The 16,211-nt window shown below is 33.1% G+C and overlaps 1 protein-coding gene across 2 annotated transcripts in view; it reads right to left on the reverse strand.

Moving 5' to 3' along the window:
* Positions 1-304: 304 nt before the first annotated feature.
* The window catches only part of LOC124541197 (homeobox protein invected-like), an 82,862-nt gene continuing 66,955 nt past the window's right edge, over positions 305-16,211 (reverse strand). The window contains exons 4-6 of one of the 2 annotated variants that reach the window (XM_047119066.1): positions 5,701-5,706; positions 1,684-1,787; positions 305-851 (exon numbers count right to left, since the gene is read on the reverse strand). In XM_047119066.1, coding sequence (XP_046975022.1) covers positions 591-851; positions 1,684-1,787; positions 5,701-5,706 — 371 coding nt within the window. In that variant the 3' untranslated portion in view covers positions 305-590. Of the gene's footprint in view, positions 852-1,683; positions 1,788-5,670; positions 5,707-16,211 lie in introns of both variants that reach the window. The other variant, XM_047119065.1, reaches the window with a different exon arrangement.

Below are 16,211 nucleotides of genomic sequence, written 5' to 3' on the forward strand. Positions count from 1 at the left end.
CGCATATTAAGCGTTACAATATTGACTTGTCATTTTAGATTCTCAGAGCTGTGATGGCCCAGTGGTTAGAACGCGTGCATCTTAACCGATGATTGCGGGTTCAAACCTAACCAAGCACTGAATATTCATGTGCTTAATTTGTGTTTATGATTCATCTCGGTGAAGGAAAACATCGTGAGGAAACCTGCATGTGTATAATTTCATATAAATTCTGTCACATGTGTATTCCACCAACCCGCATTGGAACAGCGTGGTGAAATATGTTCCAAACCTTCTCCTCAATGGGAGAGAAGGCCTAGCAGTGGGAAATGACAGGCTGTTGTTGTTGTTGTAATTCTCAAATGCGTTCAATAATCTAATTCATATTTGTATACATTTTTGATGTTTTATCTGATATCTGAAACCCGGTCAGCTACATTTTCATCTCGTGCTTTAATTTTCCAAGAATCATCGTGAGACAACCTGACGTCATCTAAAATCTGCCAACGTGTATTCACCAACCTGATTAGATGAACATGAAGCTAAAAAACCTCCTGATAAGAAAACCCACTTCTACTCTTAACATACTTCACAATAGAGATCACTACACTTCACTGTCTATTACTCTGTTCTCTTTCTCTCGCCTTCATCTCTAACTCCTCTTCTTCTTTCGTCAGCGGTATCGTGCTGTGGTTGTACAACCCTTGTGCCATCAATTGTAAGGCTAATGGATTCCTCTGTCCGGATGCCTTCTTGATCTTGGCTCGTTTGTTTTGAAACCATATTTTGATTTGAGCCTCCGCTAGGCCAAGTTCTGCAGCGAGGCTCTGCCTCCGACGTTCTGTGAGATACCGGTTTTCTGCGAACTCGTGCTGTGTGGAAATTATGATATTTAAATTGTGTTACTTCTATGAAACCGTTAAATAGCTTGTAACTATATAATCTTAAATATGATCAGAAATGGTCAGAGGTGGATTGTTTTATTATAATTACAAATATAAAATAATATATTAAGGAAAAGTATTTTCTTTAATTTGAATTCCCAATATAAACTGTCATCGAACGCAGCATGACAACTAAATTTTGTTAGCTATGAAAAATATTAATATAGAAGAAATCTTTGAAAAGTAAAGAATTGGGTAATTTAGGAGAGGACATTGTTAATAGTATCATTAAATGTCGTTTTATAAGATTATATTCTTTTTATTAGGATGACACGGTCTATGAAACAAAATTGAGTTTCTCTGTAAGAATAGAATCTTATATATATACGATGTTTGTAAGAGGTAAGACATTTTAAAAATCTCAAATATGTACAGTCGGGGTAAGAAAGGGTTCGTCACCTTAAGATCTATTTTCGTGAGCTCAGTGTGATTGAGAATATATGACACTTACAGACATATTTTGACAATTCAGTAGAAGATATCATATCTAATTTAAATATGGAATGACTAATTACGCCAGTAAAAAGATTTCACGTTGATGTAAAACTAGACGTAGTCCAAAGATGTTACACAATTTTGAACCAAGTTATCATTCTATGTAAGTTTAATTTTATATACAGTTGTCAAATTAGTGCTTTAGTTTCTATAAGTCCTAAGAGTTTAAGTTGTTAAAGGGATGAATTTGAAAAGTGACGAAGGATTTCTTACTCTGACTATACTCTGAATAAGGAATGCTATTTATATTTGAAGTCCAAATTACCTTTAGTCTAGCAAGCTGTGGTCCCGAAAATGCAGTCCTAGGCCTCTTTTCATCAGTTGGAGTCCCATCTCCGGGTGGCTTCTTAGGTCTTCTGGTGCGAGGACCTGAATCACGAAAAAATGATTTATAAGCTGTACAAGGGAAGCCGAAATTGTTTTTCCAAAATTCCAAAATTTGTGTAATAAGGAATATTTAATTAATTTATTTATTTTCAAAGCTACCAAGTATATTAAGTCATTGAATTGACTATGTAGATTTTACTGTGCTTCCCGTAGACAAGTTTTTAAATATATAATTATATATATACAAGTATTAATGACATATAGTTAAGTGTTTTATTACATATAAAAATAATTTGTATTTAATTACTTAATGAAATATTTGATGTCTGGACGTATTTTATTAATTGTATAATTGCCGATATATTTTATTATATTTGAACGATTCATTAATTTGCAAATGAAAATCATTAATTGACAAAACAAATAATGATTCCATTTTTGAAATGTATTGACGTTTCATTGGTCTATCTTTATTGGAGTCTTGTATTAATTGTGTATTAATTAATAATTATTGATCATTATTAATAACTAATACAATTATATAAACTATAGTTATTTAAAACGTTTGTTACAAAGCAACTTAAATCAATTGAAACACAGAACATACAACAAAAAATTCAACACCAAATGTTAAAAAAAAAAACACAAACACAAAAAACAGGCACATAAGCAGCGTACACAGGACACAAAAAGCACAAATAAAAACACATCCTCGCAGGCATTCCCGTAAAGCGGACGATGCAATATCTTAACCAATTCATACAGAACCATTTTATTTTAAAATTGGTCAAAATATTGCACCGATCGCCTCACGGGTACTCCATCGGCTCCTGTGGAAAAAACAATTACATGCATCCAATGATATTCTAATAAACAGATATGTTATACCCATACTAAACAACAGAAAAAAGTGTGCCGCGCCGGGGACCGTTTATTTTAAATTTCGTTACAAGAAAAAGGGATATTTTGATAAAAACAATAAGTAAAAGGGATAACTAGATGTCTTAATTACGCAAAACGTATTACTACGTAATTGTGATGTATTATAACGTATTACTGGCATAATTATGATGAAAACGACTAAGGCAAACGTCCCAATTAGGACGTTTTCTAGTCTTCACTTTTTGCGCGTTAATGACATAACTGTTTACTAGAACGTCATTGCATGCATCGAAATTTTTTTCTAAGAGATATTAGTAACACTTCACACACTTTGATAAAATTAGTGATAATCATTGTATGTGCACTAGAAGTATGGATAAGCTTATAACGCCAAGTTTCCGACTCCGCAAAGTCAATAAATCCTTCTTAGGGCTAGGTATCCGTTTCTATAATAAAATTCCGCAGACATTTTTAACTTTGCCGTTTCGTAAATCAAATTTGTTTACAAGCAGGATATATTAATTTAAATAATTGTATTAACTAACATGACTTTGTATTTTTTAAATGTTGAAAAAGAGTAACTAGTGAGTTTCTTGCCGGTTCTTCTCGGTAGAATCTACTTACCAAACCGGTGGTAGCTTCACTTATTTGTTAAATGACGATTCAAAAGTGCTTGTAAAAGCCTACTTGAATAAAGTTTATTTTGATTTTGATCTAATAATTATACGCTATTCTTGTCATTACAATATATTGCACAATTCTGGTCTGCCTGCAAGAGATACTTAAAGCAATAAGCCTGTTTTTACTCATCAAGGTTTTATCAATATATATAATAAAATTGAAGTGTCTGTTTGTAATATTAGAATAGACCTTTTTGACTTAATGCATATGTATATATACACGGTACATATACCAAAATATTATGTTTTACAATTTTTGTGTGTCTGTCCGTCTGTTTGTTCCGGCTAATATCTGGAACAGCTGGATCGATTTTGACAGGACTTTCACTGGCAGATAACTAATATAATAGGGAGTAAATTAGGCTTATTTTTTTTTGTTATATTCTAACGCGTACAAGGGGACACAGCTAGTATGCAATAAAAACGTTTTACATTTTATCTCATAGATTAAAAATCATATTAAAAACTCATAAAAAAGCTTGGACAGGTGGAAGTTAAACGTTTCCAGACCAGTTGGTAATTTCCATGAGAGTAAGTAGATTCTTAAAATCAATTTCATTATGAACACCAATGCAATGGCGTAAAACACCAAAAGGTAATCTGTGTACATGTCAAATGATATATCCTAATTTTACCATTGTTTATTTAGAGGTTTTGTAATTATTTATTTTGTTTGTATTAAGCCTTACAGCATACAACATACGCAAATACGTCATTTCTCTGTGTTTGTTCTAGCTTAAGTTTTTATTATTAATTTGAAGAAAGTATTATTATTTATTTAATTCAACACTGCTGTAAATACCTATATACTTTTGATTCCATTGTTTTTGTGAATGTGATGGTGTTTCAAATAAATAAATAAATTACTAAAATGTTATTTATCTGCAAATCTTGTTTATATTATAATCGTGAATTTTTTGACAAACTTATCAAATAAACTGTTATAACAAAATCGTGATTTTTTGTAAGAGAATTTAACAAATCACACAAACAGTAATTTTGAGTGACGTTTTTTTCTTAATCTAAGTCGAAAAAAGATTGATTGAATAAAAAGGTAATAAAACCATGATCACATCTAATCTAACTCATTAGTAAAAAATGTGTCCAATTCTAATTTTCCTCCATCATTCTTTATTCATTATTTTTATCATTAATCTATAATATTTCTATAATACAGTCATTAATTTGCAAAACACCATGGTATTTAATGATCGTATTTTAAAATGGATACTAATTTGAATCCGAAAAACCGTTGAAAAATTGTTACATATTTTATTATAATTTATGTAAAAATTTTATGGTATAGGTTGGCGGACGAGCATATAGGCCACCTGATGGTAAGTCGTCACCATTACCCATAGACAATGACGCTGTAAGAAATATTAACTATTCCTCAAATCGTAAATGCGCCACCAACCTTGGGAACTAAGATGTTATGTCCCTTGTGCCTGTAACACAGCCAGCCACTCAGCCTTCAAACCGGAACACAACAATACTGAGTACTGTTGTTTGGCGGTAGAATAACTGATGAGTGAGTGGTAACTACCCAAACGGGCTTGCACAAAGCCCTACCACCAAGTAGAGCATTAAATTTAATGAAATCAAGAGTTTTATTAACTCACAAACATTTCCACTATTCACAACTATAAATGATTGAAATGACTCAACATTTAACGTAAGTATACAATGATTGATGATCTAAGGTCAATGGCCCTTTTTTTTAACGGAGACAGTTTTTACCTCAGCCCATTATAGGTGGTTAATTTGACGGTTTTTTTTCGAGTCACGCTTCACGGTACGATCGTTTAAAAAAAACACTGACTTTCGCGGTTAAAATTTTCAACTTTAAAATTTACGATGATCTTCGAAATATGTCAAAATTTTATAATGAATTATTATTTATGAATTAATGATATTTTATTTTATGTATTTACTTGGTGGTAGGGCTTTGTGCAAGCCCGTCTGGGTAGGTACCACCCACTCATCAGTTATTCTACCGCCAAATAACAGTACTCAGTAATGTTGTGTTCCGGTTTGAAGGGTGAGTGAGCCAGTGTTACAGGCACAAGGGACATAACATCTTAGTTCCCAAGGTTGGTGGTGCATTGACGATGTAAGGAATGGTTAATTTTTCTTACAGCGTCATTGTCTATGGGTGATGGTGACCACTTACCATCAGGTGGCCCATATGCTCGTCCGCCAACCTATACCATAAAACAAAACAAAAAATAAAAACATACATCCAGACATCAATATACTTATGTATAATTAACATTAAATTAGTAGTTGTTCATTTAAATTATGGTTTAAATCCAAAATATAATTTGATTTGATTTTTAATTAATTAATTCATTGTGTCTCACGTTGCGCCCCTGACCGCGCCCCGTACTTACTTCGTCCTGTAACAAAAGAAAAAACACAATTAAAATCACATACACACAAAAAAACAACAACAACAACAGCCTGTAAATTTCCCATTGCTGGGTTAAGGCTCTCTCTTTGAGGAGAAAGTTCGGAACATATTCTACGACGCTGTTCCAATAGGTTGGTGAAATACATATGTGTCAGAATTTCTATGAAATTAGACACATGTTTATCTGGTTTTGAACCTGCAATCATCGGTTAAGATGCACACGTTCTAACCACTGGGCCATCTCGGCTCAAAGACAAAAGTGAAATAAAATCGTAACATATTGACAGAAGTTATTACGTCATAAAGGCAAAAACACTTAACACGTCGATAGACTTATTATAAATTTAATGGTAGGGCTTTGTGCAAACCCGTCTGAGGTACCACCCACATATCAAATGTTTACCACCAAATAGCAGTTAAAATCTGTTCCGATGTGAATGGTAAGTCAGAACTACAATATGAGACAAGAACAGTCACCACTTACCATCACAAAATAAAAAAAATACTATACTAAAGTGCAAACAAGATAAAATTTAATTCAATGCTTTTAGAGATTGGTTCACAAATGCAAACAGACACTTTGTTTAATACTATGTATTGCATGGGGCGTAGCTTTCATCTAGGGTGGCCGAGGGGGTTACGTCGGGGTGCGTAACTGCCCCTAATGTGGGCACCCCATTGAAACACCTCTCGACTAATTAAAACTTATAACTAATAAGATCTTATTGAAAAGTGTACCTACGTCATCATTACATAGTGAAATTACACAACTGATTTTGATGCAGTTTCTTTTAATTCATAGATTGATTCGAGAGGAAGGTTTTTGAATGTAATACAAGAATTACTGATAATTTAAGAATTACTTTTTATATTGACGTTTGTACATTTAAAACTGTGTTTGTGTTTCCTTACTATATTGTCCATGTATTATATACAAAAAACTTCCTCTCGAATCACTCTATCTATTAAAAAAACCGCATCAAAATCCGTTGATTCGTTTTAAAATTTAAGCATTCATAGAGATATAAGGACAGAGAAAGCGACTTTGTTCTATACTATGTACTGATCAGAGAAGACTAAGACCTCCGAAAAAATGCTTGATCATCTGCTATAAGTTTTATCTAAATTGGTACATTTTTCAGTTAAATAAACAAACAATGTTTTTTATGAACAGTAAATAAATATATGAATATTTAACCCTTTGATCCCTCAGCTATGTTCTGACCACTGTGGGCTTAAAATAACTCGTTCGAGACGCGCCGTATCACGTAATATAATGTCTTAATTAGTGTATACGTGGGTGGTCTGTGACGTCACCGATCCGGTTACGATAACATACATACAATAAAGTCATGATATCATTGGAATGTCGAAATGATTTAAATATCATCATAACATAGTATGAAACAAAGTCCCCATGTATGCTTAGATCTTTCAAATAACGCAACGGATTTTGATGCGGTTTTTTTAATAGATAGAGTGATGGTTAGACGAAGACAATTTAAATAATTGTATTGTATATGTTGAAAAAGAGTAACTACTGAGTTTCATGCCGGTTCTTCTCGGTAGAATCTACTTTCCGAACCGGTGTTAGCTTCACTTAATTGTAAAATGACGATTAAAAAGTGCTTGTAAAAGCCTACTTGAATAAAGTTTATTTTGATTTTGATTTTTGATTTTGAAGGGTTTTTGTATTTAATACATGAACAATATAATAAAGAAACGCTGATAATTTCAGAAGTTTGTAATGTGATGTCGTAAATAAACAAATTCTGTAGTACATTTAGTATCAGTGTTGCCTTGCGAAGTTAAATCCATACTTTAAAACCAAAGTAGCCTGGTTCTATTCTCAGCTATCATTAGACTATTTACCTACAAACACTTTATATAAGATTTATCTTGTACCTAGGTGATATTTCTAATGTATTATAATATCTCAACTTTCGGGGAGACTGTTTATCCTTAACATAGGTTTATTAGGCTAGCTAGGATAGCCATTACATGATCTGTGTTTCCTTTGATTACTATGTTATAATACATTAAAATTTTTGTCGTAATTCAACCATTTAACTGTTTATAAAGATTATTTTTGTATGGAATAAATAAATTATTATTAGTAGTACTTATTTACTTTTAATTGACCACGGAACGATTAAGGGAATCAGAGCGTCTGTGATTATGTTTTCAAACATTTATTATTTAAATATGGTCTCATAATGGTGACGGATCATCCCATAGATATAGCCTTACTTACGTACTTCACCATACCACCAACCTTGGGAACTAAGATGTTATGTCCCTTGTGTATAGTTACACTGGCTCACTCACCCTTCAAACCGGAACACAATAATTTATTTATTTATTTAATAAGTACACTAACAATATACATATTAATCGATGGCTTACACAACATCCAAAAAAAGAAAAACAACTTCTGATATGTACATCGATTACAAGTGTACATAACATTCACAGTGTATCGTGTCAACATATTTGTTTAAAGTTGAAATTAAATAATAACTATTGTTTGATACAAGTACCTTCTGGGCACAAAGCACCTACCAATTAATTATTATAATTGATAAATTGTCAAGATTATGGAGATAACTGCCAGTCAAAATATTTTGCATTATGTTTTTTACGTTAAAAAAAAATCTATATTTTTTTGTCTGATAATCGATTGTGTTATATTTTTTCACTGCAAATTACATTTTCTTTTATATAATATAAAACATAATTATGTTTATTGAGAAGGATTAAAAAAATAATAAAGATATTTTATCGTGAAATAATGAAATAATTTACTCGATTCTATTATTACTTTAAATAACAAAAAGTTATTTAATCTGCTGTTGCACTGTACAGCATCTATATTAAAATTATAAATGCGAAAATAACTCTGACTGTCCATCTGTCTGATATTTGCCTTCTATCTGAACCGAATTTGATGAAATTCTTTACTTCACAATAGGCCAAAATCTTTCTATGTCTTTTAACCCCCTAAAACACAAGCGAAGCCGTGTGCACAAACTAGTTGATATGTTAACAAATAATCCTTGCCTGGATTCGAACCCGTATCCCTCAACACTCACAATTTCTAATGCCTCATGCAAGAAAACTTTCCTTTAGAATTCAAATTTGAATTTCGAACAATAAATTTCGAAACAATAAACAGAAAAAAAATATATCGACAATTTTTCAAATACTTTTACGGTACACAGACAGCTGGGTCTTTTTACAAGTAAATGCCACCAGCGAAGTTGTTTAATGAAGACATTTTGTTCCGATACAACTAATAACTGTTTGGATGATAAAGAACCTAATTATTAACACAATTGAATATAAACTCTATTAACTAAACACTAAGGTTGCATTTGCTGTGTTGATAATTTCGAATCAATATTTAATTTTAAATGTCTTATTCGATTCTTATTCTTATCTACAATCGAATTCTATCTGTATTTGCTTTTAATAAGATTGATTTTCTATTATATTAAAAATTAATTCGTTATTACAGATAAATTTAAACTTTATTTCGATAGTATTAAGATGCAAAATAATATTTTTCACTTAAAAGGATTATAAGGTTTTCTGTGAATTAGCGACATGCCAAAAATGACTTTAAGTGCTTGGGATTAAAGTTGATTTTCGTTTGTTTCAGGTTTTATTAATTAAAAATTATTAATAAAATCAGCAATTAAGGGGTATTTATGTAGATGTGTTTAGAGTCTATTAAGCTTCAAAGGCGGCTACGGAAGCCGATGTTCGGGTGACGTATTTCCGGTGCACATTTAAAAAAAAAAAAACATTTAAAATATTTGCAATAATTGACCACAGTACACTTTTCTAAATCTATATAAAATAATAATTGACGACCTCCATGGTTATGTGTGTACAGCGATTTTCATGGGTACACTCTGAGGTCCCGGGTTCGATTCCCGGCCGACTCGATGTAGATTATCATTAGTTTTCTATATTGTCTTGGGTCTGTGTGTTTGTAATTCGTTACTTCTGATTTCCATAACACAAGTGCTTTAGCTACTTACATTGGGATCAGAGTAATGTAAGTGATGTTGAAAAACAAAAAAAAAAATTATGATAAGACTTGACGAGAGGTTGAGGATTTGATCTGTTGTTTAGGATAGGCAGGCTATTTCCCAAATTATTAAATAGAATATAGAACACAGCTATTATCTAGGCAAAAACAGATAGGGCCAAAACTTGAAGGTTTACCAGTAATAGCTGAAGAGTCGTAACTCTCATCATCATCATCATCAGCTACAAACAACAACAACAACAACAACAGCCTGTAAATTCCCACTGCTGGGCTAAAGGCCTCCTCTCCCTTTGAGGAGAAGGTTTGGAACATATTCCACCACGCTGTTCCAATGCGGGTTGGTGGAATACACATGTGACTGAATTTCTATGAAATTTGTCACATGCAGGTTTCCTCACGATGTTTTCCTTCACCGCTGAGCACGAGATGAATTATAAAGATAAATTAAGCACATGAATCAGCGGTGCTTGCCTGGGTTTGAACCCGCAATCATCGGTTAAGATGCACGCGTTCTAACCACTGGGCCATCTCGACTCTCATCAGGTACACTGTACCAATTTCTTATGTTTTTTCTTTTTTTTATGATATAGTTTGGCGGACGGGCAAATGGGCCACTTGATGGTAAGTGGTCACAGGTCATAGACAATGACGCTCTAAGAAATATTAACTATTCCTTACATCGTCAATGCGCCATCAACCTTGGGAACTACGATGTTATGTCCCTTGTGCCTGTAGTTACACTGGCTCACTCAAAATATAATCATTATATTTTGAGTGAGCCAGTGCATAATATAATATAATCATTACAACTGAATACATTTTAAAATTATCAGGTATTTCTAAGTTAATGAACGGGCTAGCTTAATTATCTTAACATGGTATAAATAGGCTTAGATCTTTTAAACTATGCAAAGGATTTTGATACGGTTTTCGTCAACTGATAGAGCGATTTAAGAGGCAAGTTTACATGTATAATACATGCATGTTATAGTAGAGAAAAGCGTGTAATTTCAACGTTCTTTACCAACTATAAGAAAACCCAGAATCTTTGTTTTTAAGTTTGTTCTTAAATATACCAAAGTATAATTATATATTCTAACTGCCCACGTGTGAAGCCGGGATATGTAGCTAAGTTACTAGATATATTAATTTTGAAAGACTAAAACGATTTTGATGAAGTTTAGATAAAAAGGTTCCTTAGATATTTCCTATAATAATCCAATTATAAATATCTTTTTTTTTCATAACAGTTTTAGTCAGGAACAGCAAATAGATTAAAAATAAAACAGTTGTTTTTTTTTTAATTACATAATTCAATTATTTATATTATATAGTACATATTTGTATATAAGCTGTAAACTACTGTAATCCGATTATTATTTTTTAAGTCAAAAAAACTACTTAAAATACGAAACCGTTTAAACATTATCAAAAACGATACATCATTCCAGATTATAATTCATTATTTAACGTATCAATACTAGAATCAAGATATTATGCAAATAAATTGACAGCTAGGCATAATAAATTACGCCACAGCGACGTTTATTATTTCATTACCTGTGCCGGTTAATGAGCGGCCATATTGGTTTGTCAATTCGGTTAGCGCGTAAATATTTATGCTAATTCTAACGTTTTTATTTTCTTATAAAAATATTTGAAGCGTAAAAATATAATAATAATCAATGATATTCTAAAAAACAGATATGTTATACCCATACTAAGCAACAGAAAACAGTGTGCCGCGCCGGGGACCGTTTATTTTAAATTTCGTTACAAGTAAAAAGGATAGTTTGATAAAAACAATAAGTAAAAAAGATAACTAGATGTTTTAATTTCGCAAAACGTATTATTATATAATTATTATGTATTATAACGTATTACTGGCATAATTATGATTAAAAAGACTAAAGGCAAACGTCCCAATTAGGACCTTTTCTAGTCTTTACTTTTTGCGCGTTAATGACATATTTGTTTACTAGAACATCATTGATAATAATATTATAAATGTGAAAGTAACTCTGTCCGTTTATCACGACCAAACCGCTGAAGCGAATTTCATGAAATTTCATCAAGTCTGTTGCGTAGTTTTAAAGATTTAAGCATACATAGAGATATAGGGACAGAGAAAGAGACTGTTTTATACTATGTAGTGATGGACTAATTCTGCTTACAATTTATCATTATATCTTTGTCCAAACATAATCAGGAACATATCTTAACAGTTATAAATTAGTAGAATTACCCTGATCTAATACAATTAGTATGTTTATAACAGCACACCCATTACTCGGAGTCGGTTAAAAATTCGCATCAGTATACTAAATGAGTCTTAATTAATCAATCCAAATGCTTAGCCGATACCGATGGAATTCTTCGTAAATAATCATTCGAATCGCGCGCGGTATGCGCGACCGCAGGCTTTGATGCCCACCGGTCGTTACGTTAAATAATTATTGTATCAATTATTACTGTTTTGATTGCGTTTATATTTAAAATAGTTTACTGTTAATGAGAGAATTTAACTGAAATATCTTAATGATTTTTGTTTAATTAAAAAAACTTATTAAAAATAAATCGCCGTCCCCGGGGAACAAAATGATAACTTCCATTATCATCGTTTTAGTGTTTTGTCATTTTTGAGATCTTTGAATGCTAATACACCTGCTCAATTTTTTTCATAAATATTGTAGTGATACTTACGAAGTTACAAAATATTACACTACTGTTCTACGATTATACCCATGCCTGATATTTCAAGAACAAAAATATATTGTACTATTATCTAAATGTCTTTATATCTTACTGTAGAACAAATAGCCTAACAATTATTTTCTCGTAAAAACTTCTCGACTAGCTTGTAATAAAAGCAGTTATCATTTTATTCTTGTGCAAAACTATCTACGCGTTTCGTATAAGGTGTGTTTGTAATAATACTTTTGATGAAGTAATTATAACTCATACCATGTTATATGTTAAAAGAGCCCAAAAGAAGGAATTTATTACAAGGAAAATGATATAGCTGAAGATTTCTCGGCGGACGAATCAGAGTATTAGTCGAGTCTACATAGAACATCAAAAATATTGCAACTCAATTATCTGTCAAGTACTGGAGGTAATTACATAGAAAATGCAACTAAAAAATTGTAAACAATATCTAAAATTTATTTTTTTTAACACAAGAAATATCATAGCATCGCTATGAGTTATATACGAAGCTCATGAAATTTCAGATAATCCTAAAACAAAGACAGAATGTGTTCTTGACTTGACTCCAACTAAGATTTATAATATAAAAAATATTATCAAGGAATTTAAAAAAAATTATCAAGGATGTGCCAATGAATGGTTTCAAAATCAAAATGAACATTCGAAAGGAAAGATTGGAATTAATGAACATGGCATACGAGAGCAACGAGATTTTGAACGTATTCATCATCAACAGCTCATGTTCGTCCACCGCCGGACATAGGCCAATTGCACGCATTGTGATCGTTCTTCGTCTACTCGCATCCAGCTCCTGCCAGCCGTCTTGCGTAAATCGTCACTCCACCGCGCCCGAGAACGTCCTACACTACGATTGCCGAAACGCGGTCTCTACTCTAGAACACTTTTTTCCCAACGGTTATCGGTTCTGTGATGATGTTTGTTCTGATGTGATTACGGAAATAAACGCTAAGCTGGTTTAAAGTCTTAAACTGGTGGACCAGCTTTGTCGTGACGTGAGTGACTACGTTTTGGCTCCCTATGTCATGACGGGTAGGAGGCACTGGTTGAAGACTTTCGTCTTAAGGCACTGAAGGATCGACGATGTAAAGATCCGACGTAACTTCCGAAACGCTGCCAAACCTAGCTGAATTCTTCTATTCACCTCGTACTCAAGGTTGTTCTACCAAACCAGTCCGAAACCCAGCCTGCCCAGGGGGTTGGAATTCGTCGAGACTTCGATCGACGAAGTTTGACACCAGAGATCATAAATGTCTTCAATTTTCGAAACGGTTTTGAGTATCTCATAGTCTGGAGTTGGTACCTTTTACTATTAAAGAAAGTATCCTAGTTACAACTTCACTGCATATGATGATATTAATTGTAAAGGCTTGTTAGGTATTGCTATGTTTGGCATGCTCAGATTGCGAAAAGAGGTGCTAATAAAATAGGTACTTGCTTGAGGCAATTGCTACTCCATGAGAAGAAAAGAGGCGTCTATAGCATGTTATTTTACTCCGATGTATGTTACGGTCAAAATAAAAACAGATTTATTTTAGTTTGATATATATTTACCTCACAAAAGCTTGGATTTTATACAACGGACAGATGTTTTGAGATCGGCCAAGACCAAAGTGTGGGAGATTCGATGCATTTCAATATTGAGGGTCAACTGTTAAGAACACATCAATTGTTAGGAACACATGTGTTAATGGCGACAGATATAACGTCAAGGAAATGGTGAAATCAGAGTTTTACAACCTAAGGGCAGCCTAAAAAACTGGTAAGATGGTAAGAGAAAGTTATGGACTCAAATTATGGAAGAGAGTGTTACTCATTCACAGCAATCAGTATTAAAATACAGATATGATTTAAACATAGAACCTGTGAAGAATCAGTATGATACGAGATACCCGACAGATAGTGAGTCCAAACCTCGGCGATGTGGCGGAGTTGCCAGTGCTATACATATGTATACTGAACTTTTTCCAGTAAGCAAGGCTATGTACATATGATGGTTTTATGTGCGTTTCCAAGTCAGGACATATCTCAAGCATTATCACGCTCTTAACAAGTTTCTAACTCATCAGGGTAACTCTGAAAGCAATGCTGATGACGAGGAAGAAGATTATGCTTAATATTTAAGTTGTTGATTTATTTGATAAGGTAGTTGAGTATTGCAGTTGAGTATTAAGTTTTTAATTAATAATATGGAACTATGGATTACTTATTTACTCGATTTAAAGAAGGATTCAAATAAAACAGATGAACAGATGAAAAATATTAGACGTTTTGTTATATTTCCTTGGTTTAATTTCGTTTTAATAAATAGGTATCATTAGAAAAGCAAAACTAGAGGTGATAACCATATCAAAATTTTACAAGAAAAATCGATTACAGTCATTAAACATAAAATGGTAAATTAATATTTACGAGAACAAAATGATATTATTGTATTATCATTTGCATTTGGACTCTTGAAACCCTAAGAATAAAATGATATAGCTGTTGTACAATATTTGACTTTGGATAGGAAATACTGTGAATAAAATGATAAAGGGCGTTAGGCAACACAGGTGATAATTGATTTTGGCTAACTTCTTATTTTTTAAATATCTCCGTTTCAACATAGGTTACAGGTTCTTCTCGTTATTAACTTAAACCTTTAAAAAATCTAATTTTCTAAAAACTTTAAATCACTCTTCTATGTCCAGTATTTAAAAAGTTATTGACGAAAACATGTTTTTTAATTCTCCTGAAAATTTACGTTTTGTTAGTTATCTTTTTATTCCCCGGGGACGGCGAAATGTATGTATAATATAAGTATATGAGGAAGATCGCCGTCCCGGTGGATAGATGCGGTAAAGACAGCCACAGGATCCAGTGCCTAGGCTTGCCTACGAATGGCACAGAATAGGAGTGGCTGGAGGAAGTTGGTGCGAAGTGTTCAGGAGATCCAGACGCATGGTTACGACCCTCAGTAATGAGGAAACGACTAGGAAGATGAGGAATATAAGTAAGAGGCCTGTGCCCAGCCAGAGTCGGATTTTAAGGTCTGGAGGCCCCGGGGCCACAAAGAAGTGAGGGCCCTAGACAAACAGAAGCGTGAACACTCTAATAATTATATTATTATGAATTAATTAGTATTTTTTTGTTTCAATCAGTAAGCTATGATTTGTTTCGTATTTGTATCGGTAATTTTTAAAATATTAAATAGTAACATTATTATAATTTGACTATATCTCTCTATATCTGAAAACTGTGGCCCCCTCTCATGTAGAGGCCCCAGGGCAGTTGCCCCGGTTGCCCTCCCCTAAATACGGCCCTGAGCCCAGCCGTGGGATATTTACAGGCTGTTACTATATATTATGTTTAATACATTGGCAAACTCTTGACCAAGGTTGTGTGGTAATGTTTTCTGTCAGAATTGCTGTTTTTTATGGTACAGGTTGGCGGACGAGCATATGGGCCACCTGATGGTAAGTCACCATCACCCATAGACAATGACGCTGTAAGAAATATTAACTATTCCTTATATCGTCAATGTAACCAACCTTGGGAACTAAGATGTTATGTCGCTTGTGCCTGTAATTATTGACTCACTCACCCTTCAAACCGGAACACAGCAATACTGAGTAGGTACTGTTTGGTGGTAGAATAACTGATGAGTGGGTGGTACCTACCCAGACGGGCTTGCACAAAGTCCTACCACCGAGTTTGGTGTTTGC

The sequence above is a fragment of the Vanessa cardui genome, chromosome 27 (assembly GCF_905220365.1).
Source record: "Vanessa cardui chromosome 27, ilVanCard2.1, whole genome shotgun sequence".
NCBI lineage: Eukaryota > Metazoa > Arthropoda > Insecta > Lepidoptera > Nymphalidae > Vanessa > Vanessa cardui.